Source organism: Taeniopygia guttata, chromosome 7 (assembly GCF_048771995.1).
Source record: "Taeniopygia guttata chromosome 7, bTaeGut7.mat, whole genome shotgun sequence".
NCBI classification, from domain to species: Eukaryota; Metazoa; Chordata; class Aves; order Passeriformes; family Estrildidae; genus Taeniopygia; species Taeniopygia guttata.
Window position 1 is genome coordinate 16,458,149 of NC_133032.1, and position 17,835 is coordinate 16,475,983.

General features: G+C 38.7%; 1 protein-coding gene across 7 annotated transcripts in view; it reads left to right on the forward strand.

The window, feature by feature from the left end:
* RAPGEF4 (Rap guanine nucleotide exchange factor 4) overlaps positions 1-17,835 on the forward strand; it is a 150,952-nt gene that overhangs the window by 82,341 nt on the left and 50,776 nt on the right. For 5 of the 7 annotated variants that reach the window (XM_030277473.4, XM_030277476.4, XM_030277472.4 and 2 more), the window contains 3 exons: positions 15,021-15,074; positions 15,367-15,473; positions 17,089-17,210. In XM_030277473.4, the coding sequence (XP_030133333.4) occupies positions 15,021-15,074; positions 15,367-15,473; positions 17,089-17,210 (283 nt within the window). The remainder of the gene's footprint in view (positions 1-15,020; positions 15,075-15,366; positions 15,474-17,088; positions 17,211-17,835) is intronic. The other 2 variants (XM_030277474.4, XM_072932258.1) reach the window with 1 other exon arrangement.

The window sequence follows — 17,835 nt, forward strand, 5'->3', positions numbered from 1 at the left end:
ATGCTCTCCACTTATGTTGCCATTCATTCTTATTCTTATTTTTATTCAGACTTTATTACAGTTTGTGTGCATCTTAAAGCCTTGAAATTCTTGTTTGTTTTGGGTGCTTTGATGCAAAGCAGGGATGGAGTCCTCTGCTACAAAGAGCTTTCAGTCAGAGAAAAAACAGAGTGACTATCAGACAGAAATATGCTGGTTTACTTTGAACATCATAAGGCATGAGATGCATGATTGTTCATATGTTTTTAATGAATTTTCTTATAGGAGCTTATTGTGATCAGTCCTTGGTATGATAATCCTAAAACATGCTGAAAATGGAAGGGAGAAGTTCAGAAATCAACAGAAATATGCAAAACTAAGTGATATATATTTCTTTGTTAAAATTGTATTTTGGAGGGATCTGGCTCATGCTGCTGACCTCTTTCAGTGTATCAGTGTAATCAAGTACTAACCTATCTGACTAACCTCACAAAAGGGTTGTGGAGGTGCTTGTGGTAGCACAGGGAAGGCAATTTGTCTAAAGAGACATTTTTACTTTCAGACTTCTCTTGCCTAGCTGAATGAGTGTTACTATTGTAGTTAACATAAATAACCTAAATAATGGAAAAATAAACAGAAATTCCTATAAAATACTAAAATTTGTAAATTATTGTGGATTAGGTGTGGGACCATCTTTCCACAGGAGCATCACTCTCAGTTCCACTTGTCTGAGAACACAGCCTACTACCTTCTCTGCCAGTGCTGGCAAGGGCAGTCTGAGAATATGTATTGTGGAGTCACATTTGATGACTCTTGCTTCTTGACTGTGTTTTCTTTGAGATTCTTTCCCAACCCCTAAAAAACATGCACATATGCTCCATTTATCTCTTGCAGTTGAAAGGCAGGAAGAGTGGGTAATTATACTGAGAAAAAAGATAGTCCCTTTCAAGGTTCATGTCTTCAGACAAGTCAAGCGTATACAAGTAACACATTTGGCACTTATATTTGAAACAGCAAAAGGAATTTTTTTGAATCTTGTAATTATTTTCTCAAGTTTGGCAGAAAAATTGGATCAGGGATCTTAAAATCAGATTCTTTCTAGTCACTCATATTGTCTCTCACAAAGCATTTTGACTGCCTGTCCTGCAATGCATGCTGGAAATTGGTATTCCACAAAGTCAATTATAGTTCTGAGCAGGTAAGAAGTAATCAATGTGTCTGATCTGATCATTTAGCAGCATCTTTTTTTCTTGTGCAGGGATGACAAAAATTTGAGAGGTTAATAAATAGGGGGAAAAAGCTGTCCAATGATTTTGTTCTGTCTCTTGTGTTAGCTAGTCAAGAGTAGAAGCCTGTTGTGCTGGCTGCGCACAAATAGCACCACAAGTGTCCAGTTTGTGGGGCTCATTGAGAGCCATTCCAAGTCAGAATTGCAGAGGTAAAATGTCAGATCTCTACAGCAGAGCTGAAAATGTAATTGGGGCTCTTAACACCCGTGATGGTTAAGGAGAAAGTGCTGTTGAGGTATTTACGATTTCTGACTTTCATTACTTATTCTCTTTGTGAATTTCCTTCTGAAAAAAGGCTTGGCACAAGACTGTGAACGTGTTTGATCTTTGTGTACTTCATCATCAGTGATTCAGCTGTCTTAAAATTAAAGATAGCAGTTAGTGAGGAAATACAAATACATGTCGCTGAGTTGAATAGTAAAAAATTTTTGAAATTAAAAGAATACTTAATTTAGGCTCCAAAATAAAATTTTAAAAAACCCAGCTTATTTCCAATACAGATTGATACTGCTTTTAATTAGGATTACTCAGACACACTTGTTTTCATCTTAGTAAATGAAATTATTTATAACCAATTTTTTTAATAACCTTAAAGATGAACTGGATGGAGAAAAAGCCAGTACCTTAGCAGGAGAATTATGATTATGTCTCCGTAAACTTCCAGTACTGCTCTATCCATCCTCACTCTTTATAGTAACTGACTTCAAATTCAAGAATCTGAGGAGCCTAAAGGAACACCTTCTATTCTCTTGTGCCATTCTTTCCTTGTAGCCTTTTGCAGAATGGCTCAGGTGGTTACTTTTCTCCCAAATTATTTTCTGACCCAGCTCACCCTGGAGCCTCCTGAGCAGTGACTCCAGAAGCAGAGGTAGGAGAGAGTGGCTGTGCAGCAGGGAGATGTTGGGATCATTGGCTCCCAGAGGAAAGCACATTTGGGCCCAGGAATAGCCATGGCTCTGTGGCTGCCCTTCCACAGCAGCTTCCAGTGTCCTGCACCAACGCTGCAGGGCTTTTCTTCTTCTGTGTACCCTCTCCTATGTCTCTTCTGTCAGTGCCCAGCTGTGTGTGCCCTCTCTTCTAGCTACCCTCTTGTAAGGGAGTAGAGCTGTAGCACACAAACTTTTTTTCTGGACTTAACTTCCTTCAGTTTTGGATGAAAATGAGCTTCCTGGCCAGGGCCAGTCCAAACTACAGGATAGGGCCTGGGTATGGGATTCAAGAAGGCAGTGGTCCTATTTGAGACTGCTGTGATCTGTCTGCAGCTGTAAATGTCTGATCTCAGCACAAAGCTCTGCTGAGTCTGACAGCTGTGGACTGACACTCTCTCCTACCCCAGAGCCAGCATTTCTGCCTGCATCAGCTGAGCAGGAAGCAGAGGGAGAATTGGCAGGTAATTGCTTTGTCAGGCCAGCTTGCAGCTCTCTTGCACTTCACTGCTAAATTACAAAGGAATCTCTGTGATTTCAGTCTCCTGTATATGCATATAAATTTTTATAATGTATTCCTATTACTTCTGTAGTACATACAGAGACAGGCATATATTTGTTCCCCTCTCCCTACCTCCTCTAGAGTTGTTTTAATTGTGTTTAGAGCTAGTCTAGATTAGGGATTTTTAGCTAGTAGTCTGCAGGCTGCTATTCCAAATGACACTGAGAAGCAAACCTGAGAAGTGCCTATTGTCACTGGCTGAACAAGGTTCCTTATCTTAACTGACAAAACTGTAGGGATCCACAAGATAAAGGAGCCTGACAACTCCTCTTCCCTTTTGTTTCCCCTGATTCAGTTCAGATTCTGCTCAGTGTCAGCGTTAGCTGCTGTGCATTCCAGGATGATGTTGGAAAACCTGTGTTGACAAAACTGTAACAGTAAGGTTTCTGGCATTCCTTGTGCTGTAAATATATGGCCACTGCCACAGCAGTCCTGGGCCTGTGTTATAGAATGTCTCTCCTGTCATCCTGGTATACTCCAAACTGGGGGAGAGGAGACCAGGGGCTACCTTGCTAGAACTCCTGAATGCTACTTACTCTATTCAGTTACTTCAGTGTTCCAGTCAGTGTTCTTGAAATGCTGTCTTTTTTGTTTTGTGCTTTTCTGCTGTGTGTTTCAAGGTAGAAAACCTGGATTTCTGCCTGAAAAGTGACTTTGTGACAGTACAGGCACTGGACAATCTGCAATAATATTTGCCTTCAATATAACAGAAGTTCCTCAGGGCAGGATGCTTTTTCCTTTCCCTGAGACAGTCTCCTATCCAGCTGTTATAGAGAAGCTGAAGATTTCTACATTATTACAGAGATCCCAGAGTTTTTTAAACACAAGTTAGCTGGGAATACTCTGTGTACATTCAGTATTTCTAGGCAAACTGATTTGGATTACAGTAAGTAAATTTCTCTAGAACAGCATTTTCACACCAAATTTTCATTTTCATGATTTGCTTAATGTGGTGCAACAGTTGTTATCCTTTACACAACCCACTAAGAGTCACTAAAAGTCAATTAAACCAAATAAGATTTGAGATTATGTTTAGAAAGGGAGTGAGTGGTTGACAGATGGCAGAGATAGAGTTTCATCTGGATAAAACAATACTTTTATCAATAATATGAAAATCAATACCAACATTGAAGAGAAATGGGAAAAAGAGGATAAATTACAAAATACATACAATAGGTGCTCTTTCTTTTCACAAGGATGGGGCTGGTTCTGTGATATCCCTAAAAGCCAGACATCACAGAATTTACACAGCTTGGGCTACATACTGAGAGAGGTAAAAAGAGGTCATCTCTTTCTGAAACATGCTGTGGTGAATTGGGATGTAAAGAGATGTTAGCTGGAGAAAATGTCAGGTAGAGTAATTTTGCCTCTCCTTACCCATCTTGGGTTAATTACTGCAGTGTTCTGTGTGCATTTGTGGAGCCAGTTTTTTTCTCTAGTTGCAATAAAGATTCATTTAGCAACAGAGGCATCTCAGAGTATGTTTAGAAATGTCTGTCTCTCAGCAAGTAGTTAATCAGGGAAGATGAGCTAAATTCAAAATAAGAAAAATGTGAACAGGCTTGGTTTATATAGTAGCAAGTTAGGCAGCAGCAAATTGTAGAAAGTTAGAAAGAGAGAACAAGCAAATTTGCTAATATGAAATATTTACTATTTTCCTATTGAAATAATATTTTGTTGTAATTGACAGAAATGAAAAGTATTATTCTTCTGCTATTTAATCAGAGAATATCTATTGTTCGCACAGATGCACATTCAGTCAATAGCGCTATTTTATTTACTGATTATTCCCAATGCACTATGGAATTAATGTGAAAAACAGCATATTGATCTGTCTTGTCCAAATCAATAATTTGATTCCAAATGCCTTTGTATATTTTTAATCAATGTAATTACTGACACTCTAAAGAGCACTGAATGAACTGATTAACTAATACAGGAGTTATGGTTTCTTTTCTATGCTAGTTAAATGTGTGAGACCACAATTGGATTTGACCATAAAATGAAAAAAAAAGCCCTTATCCTACACAGCCTGAGTAACTTGGATTAGATAGGGTATGTAGCATGGTTCAGCACATCAACACCCACCACTTTGACAAGCTTTTTGTAGACATCAAGGGAAATAGAAGTTTTAAGGAAGGTAAGAAGGTTGTTTTGTGGATATTTGTCAAGAGCAGAATGCATATCTTTTCCACTGACACACAAATATGTAAATTAAACCAGTGCTTGATGGGTTTTTTTAATGTTTATGACAGAAGACTTAAAACCATTGAAGTAGAGAAGTACCTGGCTGAAAAAAGAGTGTTTGTGCTCTTTGTAAAATGTGTTCTGATCAAGCCATCAGTTTTGGATTTCTTTCCTCTGTTTAGTTTCATATTCTGCAGAAACAACCGTTTACCTTTTTAGGAAATATATTCCATGTAGATGGAAAACATCAATATAGATTAATAAAAATCTCCTGAGAAATAGGACACCAGAAGGTGTTGCACTGGATATTGTTAGATTATTCCTTCTCAGTTTTATTTTTAGCAAAAAATGATCTCTGAAAAAGATGCCAGGAAGAAGAAAAAGGAGTCGATAGGGAAGCTGGACTCTGAGGCTCATGTGCTGCACTCCTTCAATGTTTCTTCATTTCATGTACTTTGACACAATGCATGGTCCTGAACTTGGAGAATAAGGAACATGAAGTCACCAGAAGAAGCATAAAACAGGGTTAAATTAACTTCACTTGCCCTCTTGCCAGAGGCTATACCTTGTTGCTGACCTCCCCAGGGAATTCAGGAGGTAGCCTTCAATGTCCTCTAGCCCTCTCTCACTTTGATGACTCTTTCTGTGTTCAAAATAATTTTAAAGTTCCCAGCATGAATTTGTAGACACTAGACTTCAGGATTCCAGTTGCAGCATTCAGCAGTGTTTTCAGTTGCTTATTCTCATCATTTTTTGAAGTTGTGAGAAGACACTGTTGTCCCTGTTTTACCATGGAGAGATTGAGACACTCAGCGGTGAAATGGTTAGTGGGAATACATAAACTGCTGTCACCCAGGAGCCAGTGGTCCTCTTGCCTCACTTGGGTAGTGTTTTGACTACACTGAAGTCAAGAATTTTGCTCTAATTTTAACAGGTTCGCAGTTTCACACATAATTCACACTCCATCCAGGTTTTGGCGCCCTTATGTTTGACATGAAATCACTTAATCTAAAATTTCACTACCTTGTCCTCAGAAGGCAGTTCTGGCATCTGGATGTAATTGAAACCTAGGAGAGTCCATCCAATCCTGTTTTCTAGACAGAGTAACTTCTGGGACTCTTGAAGGTAGGAGATGTTTGCCAAAGTTAAAAAGGTATCTAGAAGTAAGTGGGTTAAATCCTCCAGAAGGTCACTAATTTTCAACATCCCTTCAGTTGTCTTTTGAATAGATGCTGTGTGCCTAGAACATGCATGAGAGACAGGCCTTAAAAACTGGCAGCCTTGCTGCCTAATATTTATTGTACTTTTAAAGCCTTTGTCATTTTAGCTTGCTTCTAATGAAGAAAGTAATTTCAGGTAAGCATACTTTTAAAGCCATGGATACTAAGAAACCAGTAGTTTGCATGAGAGACAAAAAAAAAGAAGTTTTATTATTTTGTAGGTTAAAGAAATGCAGGAGCAAAGAAAACCTGACAGCACTGGTTGGAACCTCGTTATGATAACTGTAGTCGCACCTCTATCAGAATATTGGGAATGCTTACAGCAGAGTTAGCATTTTCTGACATTTTATTCAATGCAGGCAGTGCAGTTATAGCAGCTGTTTCATTGTAGCAGGGAAGTAGAAAAATGACGAGAAAATAAGACATCATTAGCCATGTTCTAGGGGGCTTTGTGCACTGGTCATAGTCTGTTTCAATATTCTTTTTCCCTTTGACATTCACAGTGAAGTGTCATTTTTGGTAATGGCTGAATCATTTTGTGTTAAAAGGAGGGACATTTATAATTTATCAAGGAAACATTGTAGAAGTGTTAATAATGTGAATTCAATTTAACTTCCTAAAATAAATTTGCTATGCTGAATATTTGAGAATTTAAAGAACACATTTTCCTGTTTATGCTATTTAAAAATGTAGACTACTAAAGAAAAGCAATTTTAGAATGTATTTTAAAATACAGCATAGTCTTCACATTGTGTTACATTTAAAAATATAGATTTTAAGCCAGTTATCATTACTCTGAATATTTTGATAGTAGCCCATTTGCTGACAGTATTCAAAGCATTTTACAAAGGTAGAAATTATTAGTATTTGTCTCTCCAGAAAGAGGAAAATCAAACACACTGTGATTAGGTAATTTGTATAAGGTCATACAGTCAAAAAAACCAGAATAAAACTGGGCTGTCTTTAACCACTGGCCCTGACAATTTCTACTAGGCTATTTTGCTTGGTTTAGATAGTGTGTAGTTAGATTATGGGTGTTTAGATTACAGGTGCTATAGTTTTATGAAACTCAGAAAATTTTTTAGAATTTGATAATTTTCTTTCCTAATTTTGCAAACATCCTGTGACTGTGTGCTTATCTCTTCATACCTTGCCATTCTTCCCATTTTGCTGTTCACAGATGTTTGTTAAGAAATTAGAATAGTTGTCTTCTGTGAGTGTGGGTGGTTTCAAGATCCTTTGGTAGTACAATTTGAGACTGTCTAGACTGGTCCTTTTCAAACAAGTGATCTTCTTGGGTAATTTGTCCTTTGTTAGTTGCCAAGTATTTGTTAATTGATAAGTCCCCTACCTAAGACTTGGCATGAGGTTAATCATTGTCAGTTTTGGACTTTTCCAGTTAGGAGATGTGAGCTGGTACTTTGCTTTTTGGCTGCCAGTGCTGTCTTCTGGAGCACAAGCTGGTTCTCCCAGCTATTGCGTATGTTTGTGGAGAGAGTGACGAGGAGAATGGTTTACACCATGATAGGAGTGATTATTGCATTTCTGTTTCCATTTTTTGGTTTTTTTTGTTTTCTGAGGGGGTGTGGTGAATCTCCCTGTATGGGCCATTCATCTAAGAGTTGGACAAATTGATCCTTGTGGGTCCCTTCCAACTCAGAATATTCTATGATTGGCTCTGTGACTAAATAAGATAATCTGGGTGGGACCCAGAGCTCAGTGCTGATACCATGTCCCAGCCATCGAAAGTCCCCAGAGCATGGAGTGTGTGCCAAGGTTTCTTATGCACCATGCACCCTTAGGAGTTAGAGGTCATCACATTGATTGTTTTCTGGTTACAAGCATTGGTCAGTATAGCAGCATAATCTCCATAGGGCTACTCCAGAGGTCTGGTATAGGTTAGTATAGTCACAGAGCACAGAATATGCTGTGTTGGAAGGGATGGTCCCACAAGGATAATAAAGTCCAGCTCCTAAGTGAATGGCTCATATGGAGATTGGCCTGCAACTTTGATGTTATTAGCACCATGCTCTGACCAACTGAGCTCATCTCAGGGGAACTCCTGCAATATTGATTAAATTTTCCTTCAAATTTTTACAAAAATGTGTTCCAAAGGACCTTTTTATGACGAGATCTTTGGTCAGCTGTTTCTCTCATATTCAGCAATCTGCATTCAATAAGGGTATTGTTTTCCCTGTAGTATACTAGCAGAGGTTGGTGCAGTCTGCATTGACACTCTTTCACTGCAGCTGGAAATAGGACCAATGGAGTTAATTTCAAGATACTCTATCCAAGACTGCTTTCCAGCTGAACATGCACTCCAAAAGTTGTGATACTGTATGCTCCAAAAGCTGTGATACTGTATGCTCTGCTGTTATATAGTTATTCGTAGTGCTGGTAGTAATGGCCTGTATTTGAAAAAAAGTCACCTCTGCACCATCTTTGGAACTCTTACCTCTGCCTTTGGTCTGAAGCAGCACAAATAGATGACATTACAAAAAGTTTGAGGAAGAATGGCGGGAGTGGAATGGTGAGAGTTGTGTGGGAGGACAGTGGGGACTCTGGCTAGTTGTCAGCTGTATCCTACTGGCTGGCTATAATTTTGCCAATATTGTGGGAATGGGTTTTTTTGTTTATTTTATTTCTTTCCGTGGAACTGGATAGGGCATTAGAAGTCTTTTGGGAGATGTATACAAAGATATTCAAAAATGTCAGTCAAAAATGTAAGTTGTCAGAAGGCATCAGGAGTCATTTGGAACCAGTAAGAGCTAAAGACACCTGAAATACACCTAGGAGAATCAGTTGTTGTGGGCCTGGCTCAAAATTCATTGAATCAATTAGGGAGTTCCTAGTGATTTCAGTGGGATTTGAATTAGACCATAAATCACCAATAGTGGTAAATACTGAGGATGTAAAACAAGCAGACCTCTCTTAGTGATGCAGTGTTGTGGTGTTGCTGCTGACACCTTTCAACGCGTGTGTGGCTTTTGTCCTTTGTTTGTTCTGGATCCCCTTGGCAGCCAGCAGGAAAACAGATGTCACTTGCAATTCTTTTCAGTTCCCCAGTTGAAAATAAAGGGATCAACAGTAGTGCACAGTTTTATCTGATCACCCTGGTTACATGCTGTGGTTAACTCCAATCAATACTGAAACTTGTTCTCTGTTCAGATATGAGCTACACTGAGGTCATGTGAAAAAAAAAAAAATTGTTCATTGGCTTTTACTTCATTTCACCTTAGTTCTTTGCAATACACATATCCTAGGTTTGCACTTGAGAATAGTAAATTAAGTTCCCTTCATCACTTGATTTTATAGATCCAAATTGCTGTAGATCTAAAGCATTCATTCATATGTAAAGGCTCAGAAACATCCCTTTACAGCTATTTAACAAGGGGAATAGAAAAATCTATTTTTGTAAGACATGTTCTTGGATTTTATTAGGCAGATTCAAATAAGTTGACAAATACAGATCTCATGGTAGGTCACTATTATTGTTGTTCATTTTATTATTTATTTGTCTGCATATTGCTCAGTGATGTAAGAAACATTAAAATAAAGACAGGCCTTGCCCTGCAGTTTGAAATCTAAGGCCTATTTCTCTACAGATTAAATGTGTGCATAAAATTATACACATGAATAGTCCTATTTAAATCTGTGGTATTGCTCTCATGCATAAATATTTGAATCTTGAAAGGAATGGAGGCTAAAATTATTACTTTCTCTGCTTCACCCCAAATTAAAATAGGGAGTTTTGTGATTGGCTTTGTGAAGGGTTTGTTTGAATGGCTCAAATGTGAATCTTTAAATGTACAGATAGGGAGTTTGTCAATGTTAATGCTAAAAGCCTTTTTAGCGCAGTTTCTCATAATAATTTTCTGCTTTCCCCTACCAAAAGCAGCAGCTTACCCTTCTCCACCCTCCAGACTATACGATCTCCTGCCCTACAGGAAGATCAGCAGGTCATAGCAAACTGTGTGTGGTATTGCTGTGTTTCTTTCTCTCTCACTGAAGAAAAGCTAAGAGCAGTTACACTGGTCACTCCTGTGGTCAGGAGATGAATAATAGTTTGTAAAGTATTGTAATTGGCTTGCTTATGTGAGCTCTTTGCCTGATAACTTTTCCCTTATTCAGAAGTCCTGAAAAATGGGATCATCAAGGACCTCTGTTCCACATGTATGTACTTTAGTCTCATTAATTCTTCAAAGATACCAGGATGTGTTAAGAGGTTAAGAATTAAGCACTCCTCACTCTCTGCTGCTTTACAGGGAGAGCTACTATTTTTTAAAGTGCTTTCTAAGCAATCCTTAATGAAAGATCCAGGATTGTAAAGATTCACAGAAAAATTTGTGGTCTTCAGCCAAACTGTGACTGTCCCTTATAGAATGCAATTTTTTTTCTGATGGGAAGTTGTTGCTGGAACCCTGTATCTCATATTAACTAACTGATGTTACATTTCTCTGCCTTTGAAATATATCTTCCCTTTCTATATCAAACAGTCCAAGCCCTGTGTTTCCATTTATTGCATATCAGCTAAATCACTAGTGCAGCCAGAGCTCACTTCAGCAGCTTTGTAAGGCTGTAACTCTGGGGAATCTTTGCTGGGCATGTCTTTGGATGATGATGGCATTGTCCCTCAGGAGGAATGACTGTCTCGGGCTCACTGCCCCGGGAGCTCTATTACTGATTGCCTCTTTATGCACCACCCTGTGGCTGAGCTCATTTTAAACTTATAAAGGTGTCCTCGAAAATTGCTCAGTACCATGTAGTGAGGTTAAAAACAACTTCAGGAAAGCATTGAGTCCATCCCCAAGCCACATGCACACTGCAGCTGTGTCACGTTTGACATTTTCCTTGTGTATCCTCCCAAAGACAGAGGAACCAGACCTCTCTGGCAACCTGCCAGTACTCACTGTCCACACTGCGAGGAAAGCTTCAGCGATGCCTAAACTGAATCTTTCTTAGAGCAATTTAAATTATTTCCTGATCTCTGCATGATGGACTGGGCCACTTCTTTCTCCTTTTCAAAGGCTTTTTAAATCTGAAGATTTTTTTATCACACCTCTGCTGAGATTTTTCCTTAGCTCAACAACTTTGATTATTTATGTTGTGCTTTCTGATTATTCTTGTTGCTTTCCTGTAAATTCTATCCAGCTGGTTTAGATGCTTTTGGAGTAGTGGGCAAATGAGACACAGTGTTTTATATTAGGTCTTACCTAGGCTAAATAAAGCATAACACCGTTATGTATCAAATATATTACTAAATTCCAGCATAGTATTTGCTGCTTTCACACATGTATGGCATTGGTTACTCAGTTGTGTTTAATATTTAACTATTTGAAACATTATAAACCTTTTTTCCTTTTCTGTGGTACTGCACTAAGATGCTAGTTCCCTATCCTGTCTTTATTTAGCTGATTCTGCCTACTTCAGAAATGTAGTCATCATTCTGTGTTGCATAAAAGCATCACTTGTAGATCAATGTTACAACTGTTTCATATTGTAAACTTATTCTGCAATTTATGTGCAATGCCTCCCATCCTGAAGTCTCCTGCAGAATCAATAAAGGTATATTCTGCTTCATCCCATCTTAATATTTAATATTATCAGATGTGGTATATTCTTGAATGCTGTTTTGAGCAGACCTTTGGTATGACTGCCAGTTTGACTTTGTTTCACTGGTAATTACTTTCCAAATGCACTTTTCCAACTGACTTTGCACCGATTTTGTAAGAATTTAATCTGCCTGTTGCAGAAGAGAAAATCTGATGAGAAAGTGCTAAAGCCTTACTAAAGGGTTGTAAATCTACTGGTTTTTGTCTAATCTATGAGTGTTGCTACTCGATAATGAAAAGAAGTTAGATCAGTGTGGCATGAGCTGTTGGTTAATATATGTCACATGTGACTCATCTCCCTGTTCTTTTCCAGGTGCTTACAAATGGACTTTTTCTAGGAAGACTTTAAGCTGACATCTGTATTTTTTCAGCTTCTCCTTTTTCATATTTCTGTCTTCAGCTGCCTTCCTTAGACACCAAGAGTGGCTGCTGATTGTTCCAAGGTGGACTCAGCCCTCTTGAATTTTCTTCATGCTCTTCAAGTTTCCTGCATGAAATTCTACAAAGCCAATCCGAAAACAGCTAATTTTTGGTTTTGGGGTTTTTTCAAGGTTGAGATTTTACTCCTGTCACTCTACTACTTAGGATATTAACCATCTCTCTGCCACTGATCTTTCTAATGAACGTTGATTGAAAATAAATCAAAAGTTTCTGGCCTTCCTGAACTATCTGTAAATAGATTTGCCTCTGTTAAACAGTAGCTTAACGCTATTTCTTTTCTTTGTTTTACTACTAATGTACTTATGGAATATTTATCTACTTCTTGACATTTCTTGGAAAGTCTTTGTCATTTTATACCTTTGCTTTTCTAATTCTGTCTTCTGTTATTCAATTTATACTTGTTTTCTCTAGACCCCCTACTTTCTTCTTTCGGTGTATTTCCTTCTTGTGTGTCAGTGAAGAGCTTTCTTTAGCTGAGTCTTTACTTCACCTTTTAGTTAAGTCCTAGTATATATTGTATGTCTGATTAATACGGTTTCTTTATGTAACTGCCGCTCCCATTAACTCCTTTTGCTTCACACTTGTTCCCCCATGACCCACTCCAGGAATATAGCTATCAGTATTCTGTTTTTATGGAAGCTTTTATTGCTAGTCCATTGTGTCTGCTTTGATGCTCTTTCTTCCTTCTTTAAAGTTCTAACACTGGATCATTTCACGATCACCTTCACCCAAGTTATGTTCTATCTTTGCAGTTGATCCTTCTGTACTGGTCAGGATGTAGGTGAACAAGCCTTCCTGATGCTTTCTGGAGATTCTTGTGCTGTGTTGAATCAGATTTCTTCCAAATGCTGTCTTATATTCTGTTTTGATTAGGTTGGGAGATTTATTTAAGAATCTTCTTCCGTGTTCAATTTTTCACCTATTACTTTATGCATTTTTGTTAAAACTTAATTTACACTGCAAAGAACAAAAATGTGCATTTGTTTTTGCTAGTCTGTTGCTCTAAAAATCTCCTATATTTTTTGTCTTACATGTTTTATCTCTCCTCTAAGTATATTCCTAACTAGAATTAAAATCTGGAAGCTAAATTGAGGATATTATACCCGTTTGAGATTGTTATTCAATGTTTTTGTTTTCATTAGAGGCATCTTTGAAAAGATTTTTGCTATTCTTTGCCTATTTTAACTGCAAATATAGACTATCTAGAGCAGATTCCACACAGTTCCAGAAACCAACCAAGAAATATTGAGGGATGTGCTACTTCTCTTCTGTCTGGATAGAAATATTTGGAACTTAAATGAGTTTATGAAAAATTGTTGACTTATTAAAAGAGAAAAATCAGGAATCCCATTTTAATGGTATTGATATGCCTTTTCAGAGACTTCTTGTAAGGTATGACTAGAAACAAGAACTTTGTATTGGTTTCCATACACAGGCCTCTATGTTAAGATTATTGATTTCTGTCATATGCTTCCCTCATTTTCCCACCATAGTTTCCTGGTGCATTTTTAGCTCTTAGCCCTGTTTGATAACCACAAGCACTTTGTCACATCATTAAAATCCTGTGGGAGCTAATGGACAGATGCCCAGTGTAAGGAAACCGGTACCTCAAGCCGAAGTACATGGTTCATGTTCCACCGTACTTCTGCCCCGGCGGCCTTGGCTTTGCCGTAGAGGTGCAAGGGGACTGTGGCTGCCAAGGTGCAGAGTCTTGCCCTTGTGGGAGAGCTGTGCTCAGCCTGCTCTGCTCAGCTCTGCTCAGCTCTGCTCAGCCTGCTCTGCTCTGCTCAGCCTGCTCTGCTCAGCCTGCTCAGCCTGCTCTGCTCAGCCTGCTCTGCTGTCGGCCAGCCCTGAGCACAGCCAAAGTCAGCCCTTGTGTCGAGTCTCCTGACATCGCACACTCCAAGTGAATTTGGTCCATGCTGTTAACTACCAGGCCAAATAAGCCAAAGGTCTTCCCATCATTCTGAGGTGGCTGCTGAAGTTCGGTCTTGTTCTCCTTTGTCTCCATTTCTGCTGTCCTTTAACCTTCACTTTCCTTTTCCCTCTGTGTTGTGCTGTGTGCTCCCTGTCTCCCTCTTTCACCTATTTATGTGCCTGTTTTCCCATTTCTCTCATCCCCTTCTCTCCTTCTCCCCTGTAGAGCCCCGATGGTCTTTCCTTTCACTCTTCCCTTTTTAGAACCAAGCCACTTGCTTTGTTCTTTCCTTTTTTCTTCACCAGCCCCAGTCCTTGCCTGGGTCCCTGCGAGTGGCCTGTGTGCCTCTGCATTTCAGAGAGCGGCTATGAAAGGGCTGCCAGCTCAGCCTAGTGATAATTTAGAAAACACAGAGGAAGAAGAGCTCTATCTCCATTCCTGTTACTTGTGCTATGCTGTAAGGGAGAAAAGGGCTGAATAGAAAAAGGTGCTGAAGAAAGAGAGAATTTCTGTGGCGGGGGGCTGAATGGCAAAGCAGATGCGTGTGGGGGAACGCTGTTGTGTGGGGGGAAGAGGTAACTATGCCTGTGTATGCTCAGATCTGGTGTGACATTCAGCCATTGCCCATTTCATTAGTACTTTACAAAGTTTAGCACAGATTTATTTATCTTCACATATCATGTCACTGTTTTAATTTGCTGAGCCTCAGCAACCAGGTTTACCTTTAGGATGCACTCAGAAACTTTTTATATATTCCTATCTCCTGGATAGAGCTTGGACATTCATATTATTTGTTATTACAGCTTTTTTGTTCATTCTTTTTACTTTAGTCATTATTTTTCTGGTCAACCTTAAAAAAATTATTTAATTTCATTTTATTTTTCAGACACCTCTTATTGATCCTCACATCCCACATCATCCTACTAAAACCATTACTCAGGTAATAGAACATAGGTGTGCTGTAGACCCAGGCCATTAGACAAGTGGAAATAACTATCACAGCAGTGTGATATGAATCATCTGGTGATCCTTTCTGTTAGATGTGAGAAGTATGTGAAATTTAAAATCTCGGATATATACTACATTGCTCTTCAAAAGTAAGCCTCTGTGCAAGAGGACTTTTAATTCAGGAAAGAGCATTTGTGTTTTGTTTTGCAGAAAGCAGTACAGAGATTCCAGAAAGTTTAAAAAACTGTGTCACTTGGTCTTTCTTTTTCTCCATGATCACCAAGGTTCCTTCAGAAAAGATCCTTAGAGCTGGAAAGATTTTGCGAAATACAATTCTGTCCCGAGCTCCTCACATGATAAGAGATCGCAAATACCATCTGAAGACTTACAGGTGTGTGAGCTGATTGTATAGAGGTCTCTGAATTTTTATGCCTGCAGTTCTCTCATTTGTCATGTATGCCTTACCATACTTGCAGGTCTCGAAAGGGCTGAAATTATTCTGTGATGTTATTTGAGTTGGATGTTATGCAGTCTTTAATGGGCCTGGTAAATCCTTTCTGAAGTAATTTGACTGGAAATTGAGTCCATGATTGTGAACAGAGCATTCACATACAAACACTCTTCCAAAGCATAGTTAATAGAATGGTTAGCTGGAATATTCTGTGTAGTACCAAGTTAAAATGAAGATTCTGTTCTGTTTGTATATCAGTAAGAGATAATAGAAAAGTTCATTAATATATTATGTTCCTGTACTGATTGCTACAGCAGTCTTGCTCACTGTGGCGTTCTGAAAATTCACCTGGTGAGAAACATTCCTGATGCAGATTTGCTGCTCTATTTAATTTTTTTTTCAGTGTATTGTCAGGGTCTCTAATCTTCCTGCTGGTGGCAGCACAGTCTTGCTGAAGTGGGATAACAATGGCATTTGTAGAATAGAAATCTGCCTGCAAAGTGTCAGGATCTACCTATTATTGGCTTAAGAAACAATCAGTTTGTTTTAGTGTCTAATGTTTAAATCAAATATCTAATACATTATTCAGAATGTTTTTAAGTAAAAAAAAAATTTAAATCTCTGACTTTGTCTAAATGGTAAATCAATATGTTGCTGATTGTCATTTGAAATAAATGGATTGATTTTCCATATTTCAGCCCAAAACATGTAATATACAAAGGTATTTGGCATTTGTGAGTTGATTCAAGAATATGTCACAATATGACATTGCTGATTGGTCTAGAAGAACAAAAGAGCATATATGATAAATGAAGAGCAGTGCTGGTCCAAACAACTGCACCATTTTCTCTTACACAGAACTGGGAAAACTCTTACTGTTCTGCTGAGCTAGGAAGTGTAACAATAAAGAATTTTACTAAGTGACCATGTAGCTTTTTGCTTTTTTAACCCTTTTTGGGGTGTTCTCCAGAACTTGAGACCCGCTGTTTTCTACCTCTGGGTCAGTCAGGAGGTGCAAGGTTGCCAAGAGCTTGCATGAGAGAGCCTCAGGAACGCTGTACCAAAAACAGTGTCTCCATCTACAGTGTGACAGAAGTTTGGTTACAAATGCAGGAACACACTGATAGCACTCACTCTTCCTGTGGAGGCTGCATTGGCATAACTCTTAGAGTATTAAATTTTTGTTTTCATGCAAGATTCTGAAAAGCATGAGGCTTTTGGTATCCCATGGTATACAGATGTTTCTTTTTAAAACTGGGTTGGAGGTTGTTGCACTGGTGCAATTTGTTTTGTACCAGGTGTCACAGGCTTGATTAGATCCTCTGAACTCTGCATTTCCCAAAACACTTGTTTTGCTAAGGTGATCCTCTCAAGACTGGACACCTTCACTGGTATTTCAAGCTTGTGCATGTAGATGGTGATATGGGGTTTTCTGCAGGGAGATTTAACTAAGTCTATGGAGACTTTAATATATCAGTGTCGTTGGCAGTCACTGTGTGCAGTCTCTGTCTTGGCTAGCTTCCTTTTCATTCCTATCTGTCTATCTGTCCTTCAGGCAATGCTGTGTGGGGACAGAACTAGTTGACTGGATGATGCAACAAAGTCCTTGTGTCCATTTACGAACCCAGGCTGTTGGCATGTGGCAAGTACTGCTGGAAGAAGGTGTTCTTAACCATGGTAAGATAAAGAAAATCAGTATCTTGACTAAAATATGGGCAGTGTGTGACATCAACACCTCTGTAGTTCTTTCTCATGAAAAAGAAAGGGACCATGAGCCTAAAAGAAATGCCACAGAGCAGCCTGTTCATTCCTAAGTGCAAGAGCAACACACAGACAACATTATTTGAATCTGGTTGCCAGTATGCTTTTTTAGCTTACGATCATATTGCATCATAAATTAACAATTTGTAATGATAGCTCTAATTATACTTAGGAGTACCCTGGCTTGTGCTTATATAGCTAGAACTGGGTAGCACTCAGGCCAAAAGTAAGGGATGTATTACCATACATAAAACTAACCTTCATCAAAGATTTGCAGTATTTAGAAGTGAATATGGATATTTGTGCTTGCTCAGATCCATCATTTTGGAATGATTTCCATTGGTTTTGGAGGGGCTCCCAAATTCAGGACACCAGATATTCCAGTGCAGAAATCTGGGATTTTATATTAGCTTTCTGATTGCATTTTATATTGACTTTCAGTTTCCATTTGGCAGGATTTAGTTGGTAACAGGATATTACAGCCCTCAAAAGGGTAGGTTTCTAAAGCAATATTCATATTTGGAGCTTTGCACGTACATTT